Here is a 13262-nt window from a genome sequence, read left to right on the forward strand (position 1 = left end):
TGTCTGGAGTTCCCATAACACTGTCAACTGTTGAAATACATGAGGATCCAATTTCCACTGAGGATCCACTATTTGTCTGCTCAATACATCTGCTAAGGAGTTCTGTGCTCCTGGTAGAAACCTTGCCTGAAGATTGAGGTGTAGATTGAGAGCAGTTTCCCACAGAATCATCGCTTGCCTGCTAAGAGGGTAAGAATGGGTTCCCCTGCTTGTTGATGTACCACATGACAGTAGTGTTGTCTGTTTGAATCAACACCTGCCCTGGGTGAAGTAAATCTTTGAAAGCCATCAATGCAAACTGGACTGCTAACATTTCCTTCAAGTTGATATGCAAATGTTGGAGTTTGACAGGCCACGGTTTTGCACCCATTTTCCATTGAGGTGTGCTCCCAAGCCTTGTCCGAGGCATCTGTCGTTAGAATCTGACTCGCCTGGCCGGGTCACAGAGAGTCCCTTGTTTAGGTGACATTCCTGAGCCCACCACAAAACTCCTTCCAATGCAAGTTATTATCTAAATTCCAGTGTCTAGATCTTGGCAGTGCTGTGTCCATACATTTTTGAGATACCATTGAAGCTTCTCATATGCAATTTGGCATTGGGAAGCACCAGAATACAAGATGCCATGAACCCTAAGGCTTGAAGGACTGTCCTTGCAGTCAGCCTGGACCGTAGAGACATTTGATGGAAATAAAGAGAAAGGCTTTTGTTTGTCCGGGGTCAAAAGGCCATCTGGGAAGCTGTATTCAGTCTCACACCCAGAAAGCACATGTCCTGAGAGGGTACTAGACTGGACTTTGTTTCGCTCACAGAATACCCTAGGCAACTTAACACTGCCATCACATACTGTAGATGATGAAGAAGTTCGGCCGTTTCTTGTGAAATAGTCAGGCAAGCGTCCAAATAAGGATAAATCTGTATTCCTCTTAGTCTGAAAAATGCTATCACTGGAGCCAGAACCTTTGTGAACACTCTGGGCGCAGTAGATAAGCCAAAGGGCAATGCAGAGAACTGGTAATGTACTCAGTTCTGAAAACGCAGGTACCTCCTGCAACTGGGCCTGATAGGAACATGAAGGTAAGCCTCTTGAGATCCAGAGTAACCATCCAGTGATCTTTTCCCAACAGAGGTAAAAGTTGTTGTAAAGTCAGCATCTTGAACTTTGGAATGTCCAGGTAAGTGTTGAGGATAGATAAATCCAAAATTGGTCTCCACGTGTTTCCTTTCTTTGGAACTAGAAACAGGCGAGAATAAAATCCTAGGCCTACTTCTGACAGAGGAACTGGCTGTATAGCTCCTATTTGAAGAAGTAAAGAAATTTGCTCAAGTAGCCTCTATCCTTTGCCGAGGAGGATCGCCTGGCATGCCTTTGAAAGGAGGCATGGTATGGAAATAGAACTTGTAACCTCTCGGTTTATAATGTCCAATACCCATTTGTCCTGGGTGACTAAATGCCAATTTTGCTTGAAAAGAGCCAACTTTCCTTCCCAAAGGAGCTGCCAGGCAAGAAGAATCTGGCAGTTGAAAATGTAGGTCATTGGGCCTGTTTACGAAAGGACTGGCCCCTGCCCTCACCAGCAGATTGAGCAGGCGAACTCCATTGTCTCGGCCTGAAAGTACTCTGAGCTCTGCCCCTACCATGCCTAGATCTACCCCTAGACTGAGAATCAGAAGAAGGGTACGTCCACCCTTTTAGTAGGCCAATTTCTACTAAACTTTGGAGGTTGTACCTGCAAAAATCTTTAACAGTCTGCATAGACTTAGCCTGTCTTCCATTTTCTTTAAGACTGACTCCACAGGAGGACCAAACAAAACTTCAGACTGCAAAGGGCATCCAGAATTTAGACTTAACATGCTCAGACAAATTCTGATCCTTAAGCCAGGCGTGCCTACTTAATAACTGAACCAGTGGCAGCCACCCTGAAGAAGCCTGTAAAGCATCAAAACCACATTGCAAAGAGTGCTTACCCACCTGTTCAGAAACATGCACTAAATCCTGCAATTTACACTCTATGCCCTCTGCCAAAGCATCCACTTTAGACCTTAGCTGAGAAAGGAGGAAATTTGATACTTCAACATATGAAACTGGCAGTTCAAAGCTCTCATTGCTAAAGTAGAAGAGGTATACACCTTCTACCCCATCTATCCAAAGCTCTAGCTTCCTTATCCAGAGGAACCGGATTCTAACAACAGAGGCTCTAACACCCTTAGGCCCCTGACTAATAGTTTCTGGGTCCGCTTCTAGGACTCTTATACAGATATTTATGAGCCTCAGGCACCCTGTAATACCTGTCCGTTTAACTGGGGCAGGGGGCACAGAATCTGGATTAAGGGAAGCTTCCGAAAAAACATCTGAAACAATATCCAAAACCGGAGGTATAGCTAAGGGTCTATGCTGTGGTAAAAAAGTACAGTTTTGTACCTACCATAAATGTAGATGTTCGAAGATCCACATTGCTGCAGTCCTTACACTTGGGTAGTCCGCTGTCCTTGGTCGGCCCGAATATCAAAGTATAAGGCTGACGTCGGTCAGGGCGCATTTGACCGGACACCAGGACGCCAGGGAAAAAATGCGCATGACCGACGTCATATCCTCAGTCTTTTCTTGCCCCAGATGTCAGAAGACCCTAAAAATAAAGGTCAAAACCAAAAGACAGCAAACAACCAACCAACCACCCTTGCACTAATTATATGTACAATATATACAATATATACAATATGTACAACCCAACCCACACAACCATCTCTAACTACAGAGGGAAGGAGGAGGGTTGACTGCAGCAATGTGGATCTTCAACATCTACATTTATGGTAGGTACAAAACTGTACTATGTTCTTCATCTCACATTGCTGCAGTCCTTACACTTGGGTAGAATCCCAAAGCAGAGGTAAGGGAGGATGGCTAATCTGAGGAAGCAGGAGCTGCCAAAATGCCCTGCAAAAGAGCAGTGGCAAAACCAGCCCTGGATTTAGAGTAAAGTGGCAGGTGATAATGCCTAGAGAAAGTATGCACTGAACTCCAAGTAGCTGCCTCCAAATATCCTTGGTTGCCACTCCCTCAAAAGCTGTTGAAGTGGCAGTAGCCCTAGTGGAATGAGGCATAATCCCAGCTGGAATCTCCTTGCCATGATGGGAATAACAGAAAGCAATGCAAACCCAATCCACTTAGAAATAGTTTGTTTTGACACAGGCTTGCCCTGAGAACTCAAAGCAAAAAGAAACAAACAACTGCTGAGACTGCCTGAACCCTTTAGTTCTGTCCAAATAATAACGCAACTGCCTGTGTACATCTAAAGTGTGCAAAATCTTTTCCCTTTATTTTGGGGATTTGCATAAAAAGTAGGCAAATGAATAGTTTGGTTTAAAGCCACACTAGAAACCACCTTAGGCATAAAGGAAGGATTAGTACGAATGATACCCTATCCTTATGGAAAATCAAGAAAGGCTCAACCATAAGGGCCTGCAATTCAGAAACCCTTCTTGCAGAGGTAATGGCCAACAAAAAGCAGTCTTCCATGACAAATATTTTAACTCAGAAGTGAAGCTGCAGGCTCAAAAGGTTGTAGAGTGAGTTTCTCCAACACAAAATTGAGATCCCAAGCAGGAGTAGGAGCTCTTCGTGGGGGTCTTATATTCTTTGCCCTCTAAGAAATTGCTTGAACAAAGGATGAGAAAACAATGGTGGGTCGCAATCATAGTGAGCCGAAATTGCTGCAGCATGAACTTTAATAGAAGAGAAAGACAAACCTTTGTCTAGTAACTCAGTAAGATATTGAAGAGCCACACAAATTAGGCTCAGAAACATCAAAATCTTTTGCTGCACTCCAAAATAAAAATCTCTTCCATTTGTCTGCATACACTTTCCTTGTACTAGGCCTTCTAGCTTCCAAAATAACATTCAAAACTTGCTGAGGAAGTGGAGGTCCACTATGGTTCAAAACAGAATATGCCAGGCTGTTAGGTGCAGAGAGTGAAGCTTGACATTGAGCAAATGGCTGTCCTCCCAGAAACAGGTGTGGAATCAAGGCAAAGGCCATGGAGGCTCTCGTATCAGACTTCTCAGTAATGGGTACCAGTGCTGTCGAGGCCAATCCGAGCTATTAAAATCATCCTTGGCTTGTCCTGTCTGACCTTTTAGAAGTACCTTTGGGAGGAGAGGCAGAGGTGGAAAGGCATACACATGAAGATTGCTCCAATTGAAAGAAAGAGCATCCACTTCAAGCTGTGGGATGAAACCTTTTGTGCAAAACTTTGGCAGCTGATGGTTTAGTGGAGAAGCTAACAGATCTATGTCTGGAGTTCCCCATGACACTGTCAATTTCTGAAATACATGAGGATCCAATTTCCACTGTGGGATCCATAATCTGCCTGCTCAACACATCTGCTAAGGAGTTCTGTGCTCCGCAGAAACCTTTGCCTGAAGATTGAGCTGTAAACTGAGAGCAGTCTCCCACAAAATCATTGCTTGCCTGCATAGAGGATAAGAATGCGCCCCCTTGCTTGTTGATGTACCACATGACAGTTGTGTTGTCTGTTAGAATCAACACCTGCCCTGGAAGAAGTAAATCCTTGAAAGCTATTAATGCAACCAGGACTGCTAACATCTCCTTCATGTTGATATGTAGATGTTGTAGTCTGACAGGCCACTTGTCTTGTATCCACTTTCCAATTAGATGAGCTCCCTGCTTTGTCTGAGGCATCTGTCGTTAAAATCTGACTCCGCTTCTGGCCGGGTCACAGAGAGTCCCTTTGTTTAGGTGACATTCCTGAGCCCACCATAAAAATTTCTTTTGAATGCAAGGTATTATTTGAATGACAGTGTCCAGATCCTGGCAGTGCTGTGTCCATACATTTTTGAGATACCATTGTAGCTTCCTCATATGCAGTTTGGCATTGGAAGCACCAGAATACAAGATGCCATGAACCCTTAAGGTTTGAAGGACTGTCCTTGCAGTCAGCCCGACTGATGAGATAGTTGATGGAAGTAAAGGGATAGACTCTTTTGTTTGTCCAGGGTTAAAAGGCTATCTGGGATGCTGTATTCAGTCTCACACCCAGAAAGCACATGTCCTGAGAGGGTACTAGACTGGACTATTTCATTCACAGAATACCCCAGGCATCTTAGCACTGCTATCACATATTCCAAATGATGAAGAAGCTCTTCCCTTCCTTGAGCCAGAATCAGGCAGTCGCCCAAATAAGGATAGATTCGTATTCCTTTTTAGCCTGAAGAAAGCTATCACTGAGCCAGAACTTTCGTGGAACACTCTGGGCGCAGTAGATAAGCCAAAGGGCAATGCAGAGAACTGATAGTGAGAAGTCCCAGCTCGAAAACGCAGATACTTCCTGCAACTTAGTCTGATAGGAACATGAAGGTAAGCCTCCTTGAGATCCAAAGTTACCATCCAATGATCTTTGCCCAGCAGAGGTAAAAAGCTACCGCAACGCCAACATTTTGAACTTGGGAATGTCCAGATAAGTGTTGAGGATAGATAAATCCAAAATTGGTCTCCACATGTTCCCCTTCTTGGTACTCACAGGAACAGGCGAGAATAAAACTTAGGTTTCACTTCTGGCATAGGGACCGGCTGTATGGCCCCTATTTGGAGCAACAGAGAAACTTGCTTTGTGCGCCTCTATTCTTTTGTTGAGGAGGAACGCCTGGCATGCCTTCCTTGAAAGGAGGCAAGGTATGGAAATAAAACCTGTAGCCGTGGTGTATGATATCCAATACCCATCTGTCTTGGGTAATTAAACTCCAATTTTCTTTTGAAAAGTGCCAACCTTGCGGCCAAAGGTGCTGCCAGACGAGAAGGCTCTGGCAGCTGAAAAGCAGGTCATTGGGTCTGTTTACGAAAGGACTGACCCCTGCCTTCACCAAGACACTGCAGGAGAACTCCCTGTTCTAGGCCCTGAAAGAGCCCTGAGCTCTGCCCCCTACCACGCCTAGATCTACCCCTAGACTGGGAATCATAAGAAGGATACGGCCCCACCCCTTTCAGTAGGCCCAATTTCTACTAAACTTTGAGGCTGGACCTAAAAATCTTTTAACAGTCTGCATAGACTTAGCCTTTGTCTTCCATTTTCTTTAAAACTGCCTCAACAGGAGAACCAAACAACACATCAGATTGCAAAGGAGCATCTAAAATCCTTTGTTTTAACATGGTCAGACAAATTTCTGATCCCTTCAGCCATAGGCGTGCCTGGGCATGAAGAACTGACCCAGTGGCAGCTAATTCCCTAGACGAGGGCCTGTACAGCATCAAAACCACATTGCAAAGAATGCTTACCCACCTGTTCAGAAACATGTACTAAATTCTTGCAAACTCTTACAATCATTACCTTCTGCCAGAGCATCAACTTTAGCCTTCAATTGTGAAAGGAGAGGTTTGAGTATTTCAACATGTGAAACTGGCAATTCAAAGCCCTCATAGCAAGAGGAAGAAGTATAAACTTTCTTTTCCCCATCTATCCAAGGCCCTGGCTTTTGTCTGCAGGAACCGGATTCTTTACAACAGAAGCTCTTAATACCTTTAGCCTCTGGCTAACAGTTTCTGGGTCTGCCTAGGACTCTTAAAGAAACTTATGAGCTTCAGGCAATTCCTGTAATACCTATCCGTTTAACAGGGAGCAGGAGGCAAAGAATCAGGATTAAGAGAAGCTCTCTGTAAAACATCTTCCACTACATCCAAAAACAGGAGGTGGTATTTTTAAAGGCTCATGTTGGGGTAAAACAAAAATTCCTGCTAAGCCTTTTCCTAAATCAGAGAAGTCTTGACCTTCCCACTTAAAAAATGCTCCTCATGGAATGAAGAGTTTGAAAAGAAAAAATCCTCAGGAGGAGAAGCAGAAGGAGTAGAATCATCCACATCAGAATCAGAATAAGGAGAGATACACCCAGTCTTCATCCGAAGACTTGAAACATCTGAAGTCTGCCCCAAACTCCCTAGCTCAGGCTCCACCCCAGGCCTCTTATCAGGAGTGAGGCATAGAAACCCTAATCAAAGTGGTAATCAAATCTTCTTGCCATTTTAAGACATATGTTTTGGGCACAGCGTTCCAGGAAGAACATAGGGGTGACACCAACTGAAAACTGAACCCATTCTGCCCCTGGGAGAAGCCTCTCAAAACAGAAGGAGAGGGCCCAGCCACCCCTAGGGAAGGGAGGGAGATAGTAACCTGAGAAGCCCCCCTTAGCCTGACCTGCCTCCTGAGAAAGCCATACATCTTGCAATAATAAAGTCTCACCCTGGGAACACACAAGAGGTCCCTCCGTGGAGCCACTTTGGCTCCAATTCAACACCTCTAAAGAACCGGGCGTTCAATACAGACGGTCTCTTCTAGCCTAGGCTTTAACTGCTTTGTCCTTGCGCTTCGGTTAGCGAATAGGGCCGGCCGGAGCATCCGACGGCATTTTAGGCCCGGCACCGCTTCCCAAAGACTAACTCTGGCACAATCCAACCTTCTCTTTATAAAGTATGCTTATTGAATCTAGTGGCACAAGAGCTTACAGCCAACAACGCCGCAGCTATCAGGCCCTAAGCCAAGTGAATACATGGCTGAAGTATGATGATCTCTATGCTGCATCTGTTTCCCTACACAAGAAATGCAATTATTTACTTTTTCTGGACATCCGTAAGTCACTGCGCAAGAAAAACTAAAAATATTCTCAACGGGGTACTTAGCCAACTTTGAACTCGGTCTGAAAACTTCTCAAATCGAGTAATCTCAGAACGCTAACCGGCACTTGCAATGCTGCTTCAGCATCGACCAGTGCGGCAAAAAAAAGACTGAGGATATGATGTCGGCCGCGCGCATTTGTACCCTGACGTCCTGATGTCAGTCAAATGCGCCTGGATCGACGCTGGGCCTGGCATTATACTTTGAGCACTCGCACCGATCGGTGACAGCTGGACTACCCAAGTGTAAGGACTGCAGCAATGTGAGATGAAGAACATCAAGAACTCTCTAAGTCTCTTCCTTCCGAATCAGGAGTAATCCCAAGTCCCCTCCCACTTGAAAATGCTCCCTCATGAAATTGCAGAGTTTTGAAATGAAAAATCCTCTGGAGGAGAAGCAGCAGCGAGGAATCTCTGCATCAGAATCAGAATAAGGGGAGGGAAATCTTTGAATGTCTTCAGCAGAAGACTCTGGAATCATCTGAGGCCTGCTCCAAATCTTTCCAACTCTGGCTTCCATCCTGGGCCTTTTTATCAGGAGGGGGCATAGAACCTCTAATTAGTGCTAACGAAATCCTCTGCCATTTTAAGCATGTGCTTTAGGGTGCCAGACCCTGGAAGAACCAGAACTGACACCCAGAGGAAGGCAAGACAGACCTGCCTTTAGAAGGAGCCTTAGGGGAACAGTAGCAGAAGGCCCAACCACCTTAGGCATAGAAGGGAGAAGAGTAACCTGAGAGGCCCTTCATAGCCTCTGACCTGCCTCCTGGAGAGGCCACATCCTGTAAAATCAAAGTTTCTGGACTCAACAGAAACTTCAGCCGGATCCACCTGTTCAGCTGTAGCTTTAAAGGTCCGGCGTCCGGAACGGACGTAATCATCCTGCCTAGGCTTTAAAGATTGCCTTTGCGCTCTTAGTAGAAGCGCAGGGCGCCGGAACATCCTACGGCATATTATAATTACACCTCTTGCCAAAGACTAACCTAGCGGAATCTAACTCTCCGCTTTTATAGTGCGCCATTAAACCTAGCATAAACCGACACTCGACTACGCCGTCTAAGTCCCAAACAAGGGCGAATACAAAGCTTAGTGGTAATCCTATGCGGTATCTGTTTCCCACAAGAAATACAATTATTGCCCACTTTTTCTGACATCCAAAGTGGCATTGAGGTGGCAAGAAAACAAAAATATTCCCAACGGGTACTTTAGCCCAACTTGGCATCGGCCCTGAAAACTCCGAAAACGAAAATTTTCAGAACGTCGAACGGGTACTTCGTAACGCTGTTTCCGCATCGGACCATGCGGCAAAAAGACTGAGGATATCGACGCCGTGGTCATGCGCGCCTTATACCCTGACGCCTGATGTCAGATTTAGGCGCCCATGACCGACGCCAAAGCCTAATACTTTGGTATTCGGGCCGACCGAGGACAGCGGACTACCCATGGGGCAAGGACTGCAGCAATGTGGGAGATGAAGAACTTTTTGTTTTTCAGGGGGGAATTTTTTTAAAAAAAACAAAAATTTGTAAAAAAATTTTTTAAGGATTGTTTCCTTTTTTTTCCTTCCTATTTGCTGTGACAAACATTCAGTTTTTAGTAGTATGAAGTTTTAATACTGTAAGCACAATGCACACACGCATAACCATTAATGGCAATTTAATGCACTGAGTTAAGGCTAAGAACTGCTAACAAGCTTCACCATGTAGCCCTGGGTTTGTGTCCCACAATCTTACTGGCAAATTCTGCAACTCTTAAGTGAGCTAGTCGATCAACTCTTTTCCAGGGTTGCCCCAGACAGAACATTCTTGTGTTCTATAGATTTACATGATCGACAAATGAATACTAATAAGTCTGTCTGGTAGGTATACAAGAAGTTTGCTTTTCTATTGTGTTGTTCTCTAATACTCTTATCTGACCTGCAGTTTAAAAGGTTTTCTATTAACACATTACCTTGCCCACTTAATAAGATATGGAAGATGGTTAAGCAGGCTGAAAGTGTAAAAGGAATATCGAATAATTTCTGTAATAGTCCAGGCAATAACAAATAGGAGGACACTATCTTCACCCTGCACCTGAAAAAAATAACAGGGAGAAAATTTGTTCAGTACAGTAAATTAACAAACATAATGCACAATAGGCATACAGTTTTGCCAGACCATATGATAAACAGTTAAATGCTTTACAAACTGGACATATATTAGGTCAATGAAATAAGCACTTTTTTCACAGTAGGAAGAGCTAGTGCAAATCAGAAATGCAAGCACATTACACAAGTTAACACAAAGTACAGTTTTGTACCTACCATAAATGTAGATGTTCGAGTGTTCACCCTGCTGCAGTCATCACACTTGGGTTATCCTGCCGTCAGGCGGTCCCACAGTCGGCCCAAATTCCAAAGTCTTGGTCCGGCGTCGGTTGCTGTCACTTCTTCCCTGACATCAGTGCGCCAGGGGTATATAAGAGGCATCCAACGCCATTTTCTTCAGATTTTCTTGCCCCATATGTCAGATGCCCTTAATAGGTAGGCAAAAAAAAAAAATATATTATATATATATATATATATATATATATATATAAAAATAAAACAAAACCCTTAGGCACAAGCAAATATACCACAGAGGTAGTATAGGATAGAGTGGTAGAGAAGTTCAGCTGTTTCAGCGGGGATGTAGGGAGAGTAACCTGGACTGCAGCAGGGTGAACACTCTAACATCTACATTTATGGTAGGTACAAAAAGTACAGTTTTGTACCTACCATAAATGTAGATGTTAGAAGATCCACATTGCTGCAGTCCTTACTTATGGGTAGTCCGCTGTCCTCAGTCGGCCCGAATACCAAAGTATTAGGCTGACGTCGGTCATGGGCGCCTAAATCTGACATCAGAGCGTCAGGGTATAAAGGCGCATGACCGACATCATATCCTCAGTCTTTTCTTGCCCCAGATGTCAGAAGGCCAAACCAGAAAGGCCACAGCCAAAAACAGAATACCTCCCAAAAACATGCCCAACAACAACCATCACCTAAAGCATAGCAGCAAGTCAAACTACAGTGGGGAAGGAGGGAGGGTAAATTGGACTGCAGCAATGTGGATCTTCGAACATCTACATTTATGGTAGGTACAAAACTGTACTATGTTCTTCATCTCACATTGCTGCAGTCCTTACTTATGGGTAGAATCCCAAAGCAACGGGAAAGGGAGGATGGTGAAAATCATAAAGCATTAGGGGCCGCTAAAATGCCCTGTAAAATTGCAGTGGCAAATCCAGCCCTAGACTTAGAATAAAGAGGAAGGTGGTAATGTTTAGAAAAGGTATGCACTGAACTCCAAGTAGCTGCCTCCAAAATGTCTTTTGTAGCTACCCCCCCTTAAAAAGGCCGTAGAAGTAGCAGTAGCCCTAGTGGAATGAGGCCTGATTCCAGCAGGAATCTCCTTACCATGATGGGAACAACAGAAGGAAATACAAAACCCAATCCATTTAGAAATAGTTTGTTTTGAAACAGGTTTACCCTGTGAACCCAAAGCAAAAGAAACAAACAATTGCTGAGACTGTCTGAACTCCTTGGTTCTGCTCAAATAATAACGCAACTGCCTGTGAATATCCAAACTATGCAAAATTTTCTCCCTCTATTTTGGAGGCCTGCATAAGAAGTACCCAAATGAATAGTTTGATTTAAGGCCACACTAGAAACCACCTTAGGCATAAAGGAAGGATTAGTACGTAAAGATACCCTATCCTTATGAAAAATCAGGAAAGGCTCCACTGCCATGAGGGCCTGTAATTCAGAAACCCTTCTTGCAGAGGTAATGGCCAACACAAAAGCAGTTTTCCATGACAAATACTTTAACTCGGCAGTAGCTGCAGGCTCAAAAGGTTGTAGAGTTTTTCCAACACAAAATTGAGATCCCAAGCAGGAGTAGGAGCTCTACGTGGGGGTCTTATATTCTTTGCCCTCTAAGAAATTGCTTAAACCAAGGATGAGAGAATAAAGGAGGGTCACAATCATAGTGAGCAGAAATGGCTGCAGCATGGACCTTTATTGAGGAGAAAGACAAACCCTTGTCCAATAACTCAGTAAGATATTGAAGAGCAACACTTAAATCAGGTTTGGAGACATCAAAGTCCTTTCCTTTGCTCCAAATAAAAATCTCCTCCATTTATCAGCGTAAACTTTCCTGGTACTAGGCCTCCTGGCCTCCAAAATAACATTCAAAACTTGTTGTGGAAGCTGAGACCCTCCAGAGTCTAAAACAGAATATGCCAGGCTGTTAGATGTAGAGACTGAATCTTGACATTGAGGAAGTGACTGTCCTCTTGTGACAAAGGTGCGGAATCAAAGGCAGAGGCCATGGAGGTTCTCGTACTAAGCTCCTCAGTAGTGGGTACCAGTGTTGTCGAGGCCAATCCGTGCTATCAAAATCATGGTTGGCTTGTCTTGTCTGGCCTTCAAGAGTACCTTGGGAAGAAGAGGCAGAGGTGGAAAGGCATATACATGCAGATTGTTCCAACTGAATGATAGAGCGTCCACCTTCCAAGCTGTGTGATGAAACATTTTTGTGCAAAACTTTGGCAACTGGTAATTTAGTGGAGAAGCGAACAGATCTATGTCCGGAGTTCCCCATAACACTGTCAACTGTTGAAATACATGAGGATCCAATTTCCACTCGTGAGGATCCACTATTTGTCTGCTCAATACATCTGCTAAGGAGTTCTGTGCTCCTGGTAGAAACCTTGCCTGAAGATTGAGGTGTAGATTGAGAGCAGTTTCCCACAGAATCATCGCTTGCCTGCAAAGAGGGTAAGAATGCGTTTCCCCCTGCTTGTTGATGTACCACATGACAGTAGTGTTGTCTGTTTGAATCAACACCTGCCCTGGGTGAAGTAAATCTTTGAAAGCCATCAATGCAAACTGGACTGCTAACATTTCCTTCAAGTTGATATGCAAATGTTGGAGTTTGACAGGCCACGTGTTTTGCACCCATTTTCCATTGAGGTGTGCTCCCCAAGCCTTGTCCGAGGCATCTGTCGTTAGAATCTGACTCGCCTCTGGCCGGGTCACAGAGAGTCCCTTGTTTAGGTGACATTCCTGAGCCCACCACAAAAACTCCTTCCGAATGCAAGGTATTATCTGAATGACAGTGTCTAGATCTTGGCAGTGCTGTGTCCATACATTTTGAGATACCATTGAAGCTTCCTCATATGCAATTTGGCATTGGGAAGCACCAGAATACAAGATGCCATGAACCCCAAGGCTTGAAGGACTGTCCTTGCAGTCAGCCTGGACCGTAGAGACATTTGATGGAAATAAAGAGAAAGGCTTCTTTGTTTGTCCGGGGTCAAAAGGCCATCTGGGAAGCTGTATTCAGTCTCACACCCAGAAAGCACATGTCCTGAGAGGGTACTAGACTGGACTTTGTTTCGCTCACAGAATACCCTAGGCATCTTAACACTGCCATCACATACTGTAGATGATGAAGAAGTTCGTCCTTTTCTTGTGCAATAATCAGGCAATCGTCCAAATAAGGATAAATCTGTATTCCTCTTAGTCTGAAAAATGCTATCACTGGAGCCAGAACCTTTGTGAAC

General features: G+C 44.3%; 1 protein-coding gene across 1 annotated transcript in view; it reads right to left on the reverse strand.

Moving 5' to 3' along the window:
• The window catches only part of HACD2 (3-hydroxyacyl-CoA dehydratase 2), a gene marked incomplete in the record, with an annotated part of 841606 nt that overhangs the window by 275424 nt on the left and 552920 nt on the right, over positions 1-13262 (reverse strand). Inside the window, 1 exon segment of the mRNA XM_044074914.1 lies at positions 9627-9748. Coding sequence (XP_043930849.1) covers positions 9627-9748 — 122 coding nt within the window.

Source organism: Protopterus annectens, chromosome 6.part0 (assembly GCF_019279795.1).
Source record: "Protopterus annectens isolate FY-2018-M chromosome 6.part0, PAN1.0, whole genome shotgun sequence".
Taxonomy (NCBI): domain Eukaryota; kingdom Metazoa; phylum Chordata; order Ceratodontiformes; family Protopteridae; genus Protopterus; species Protopterus annectens.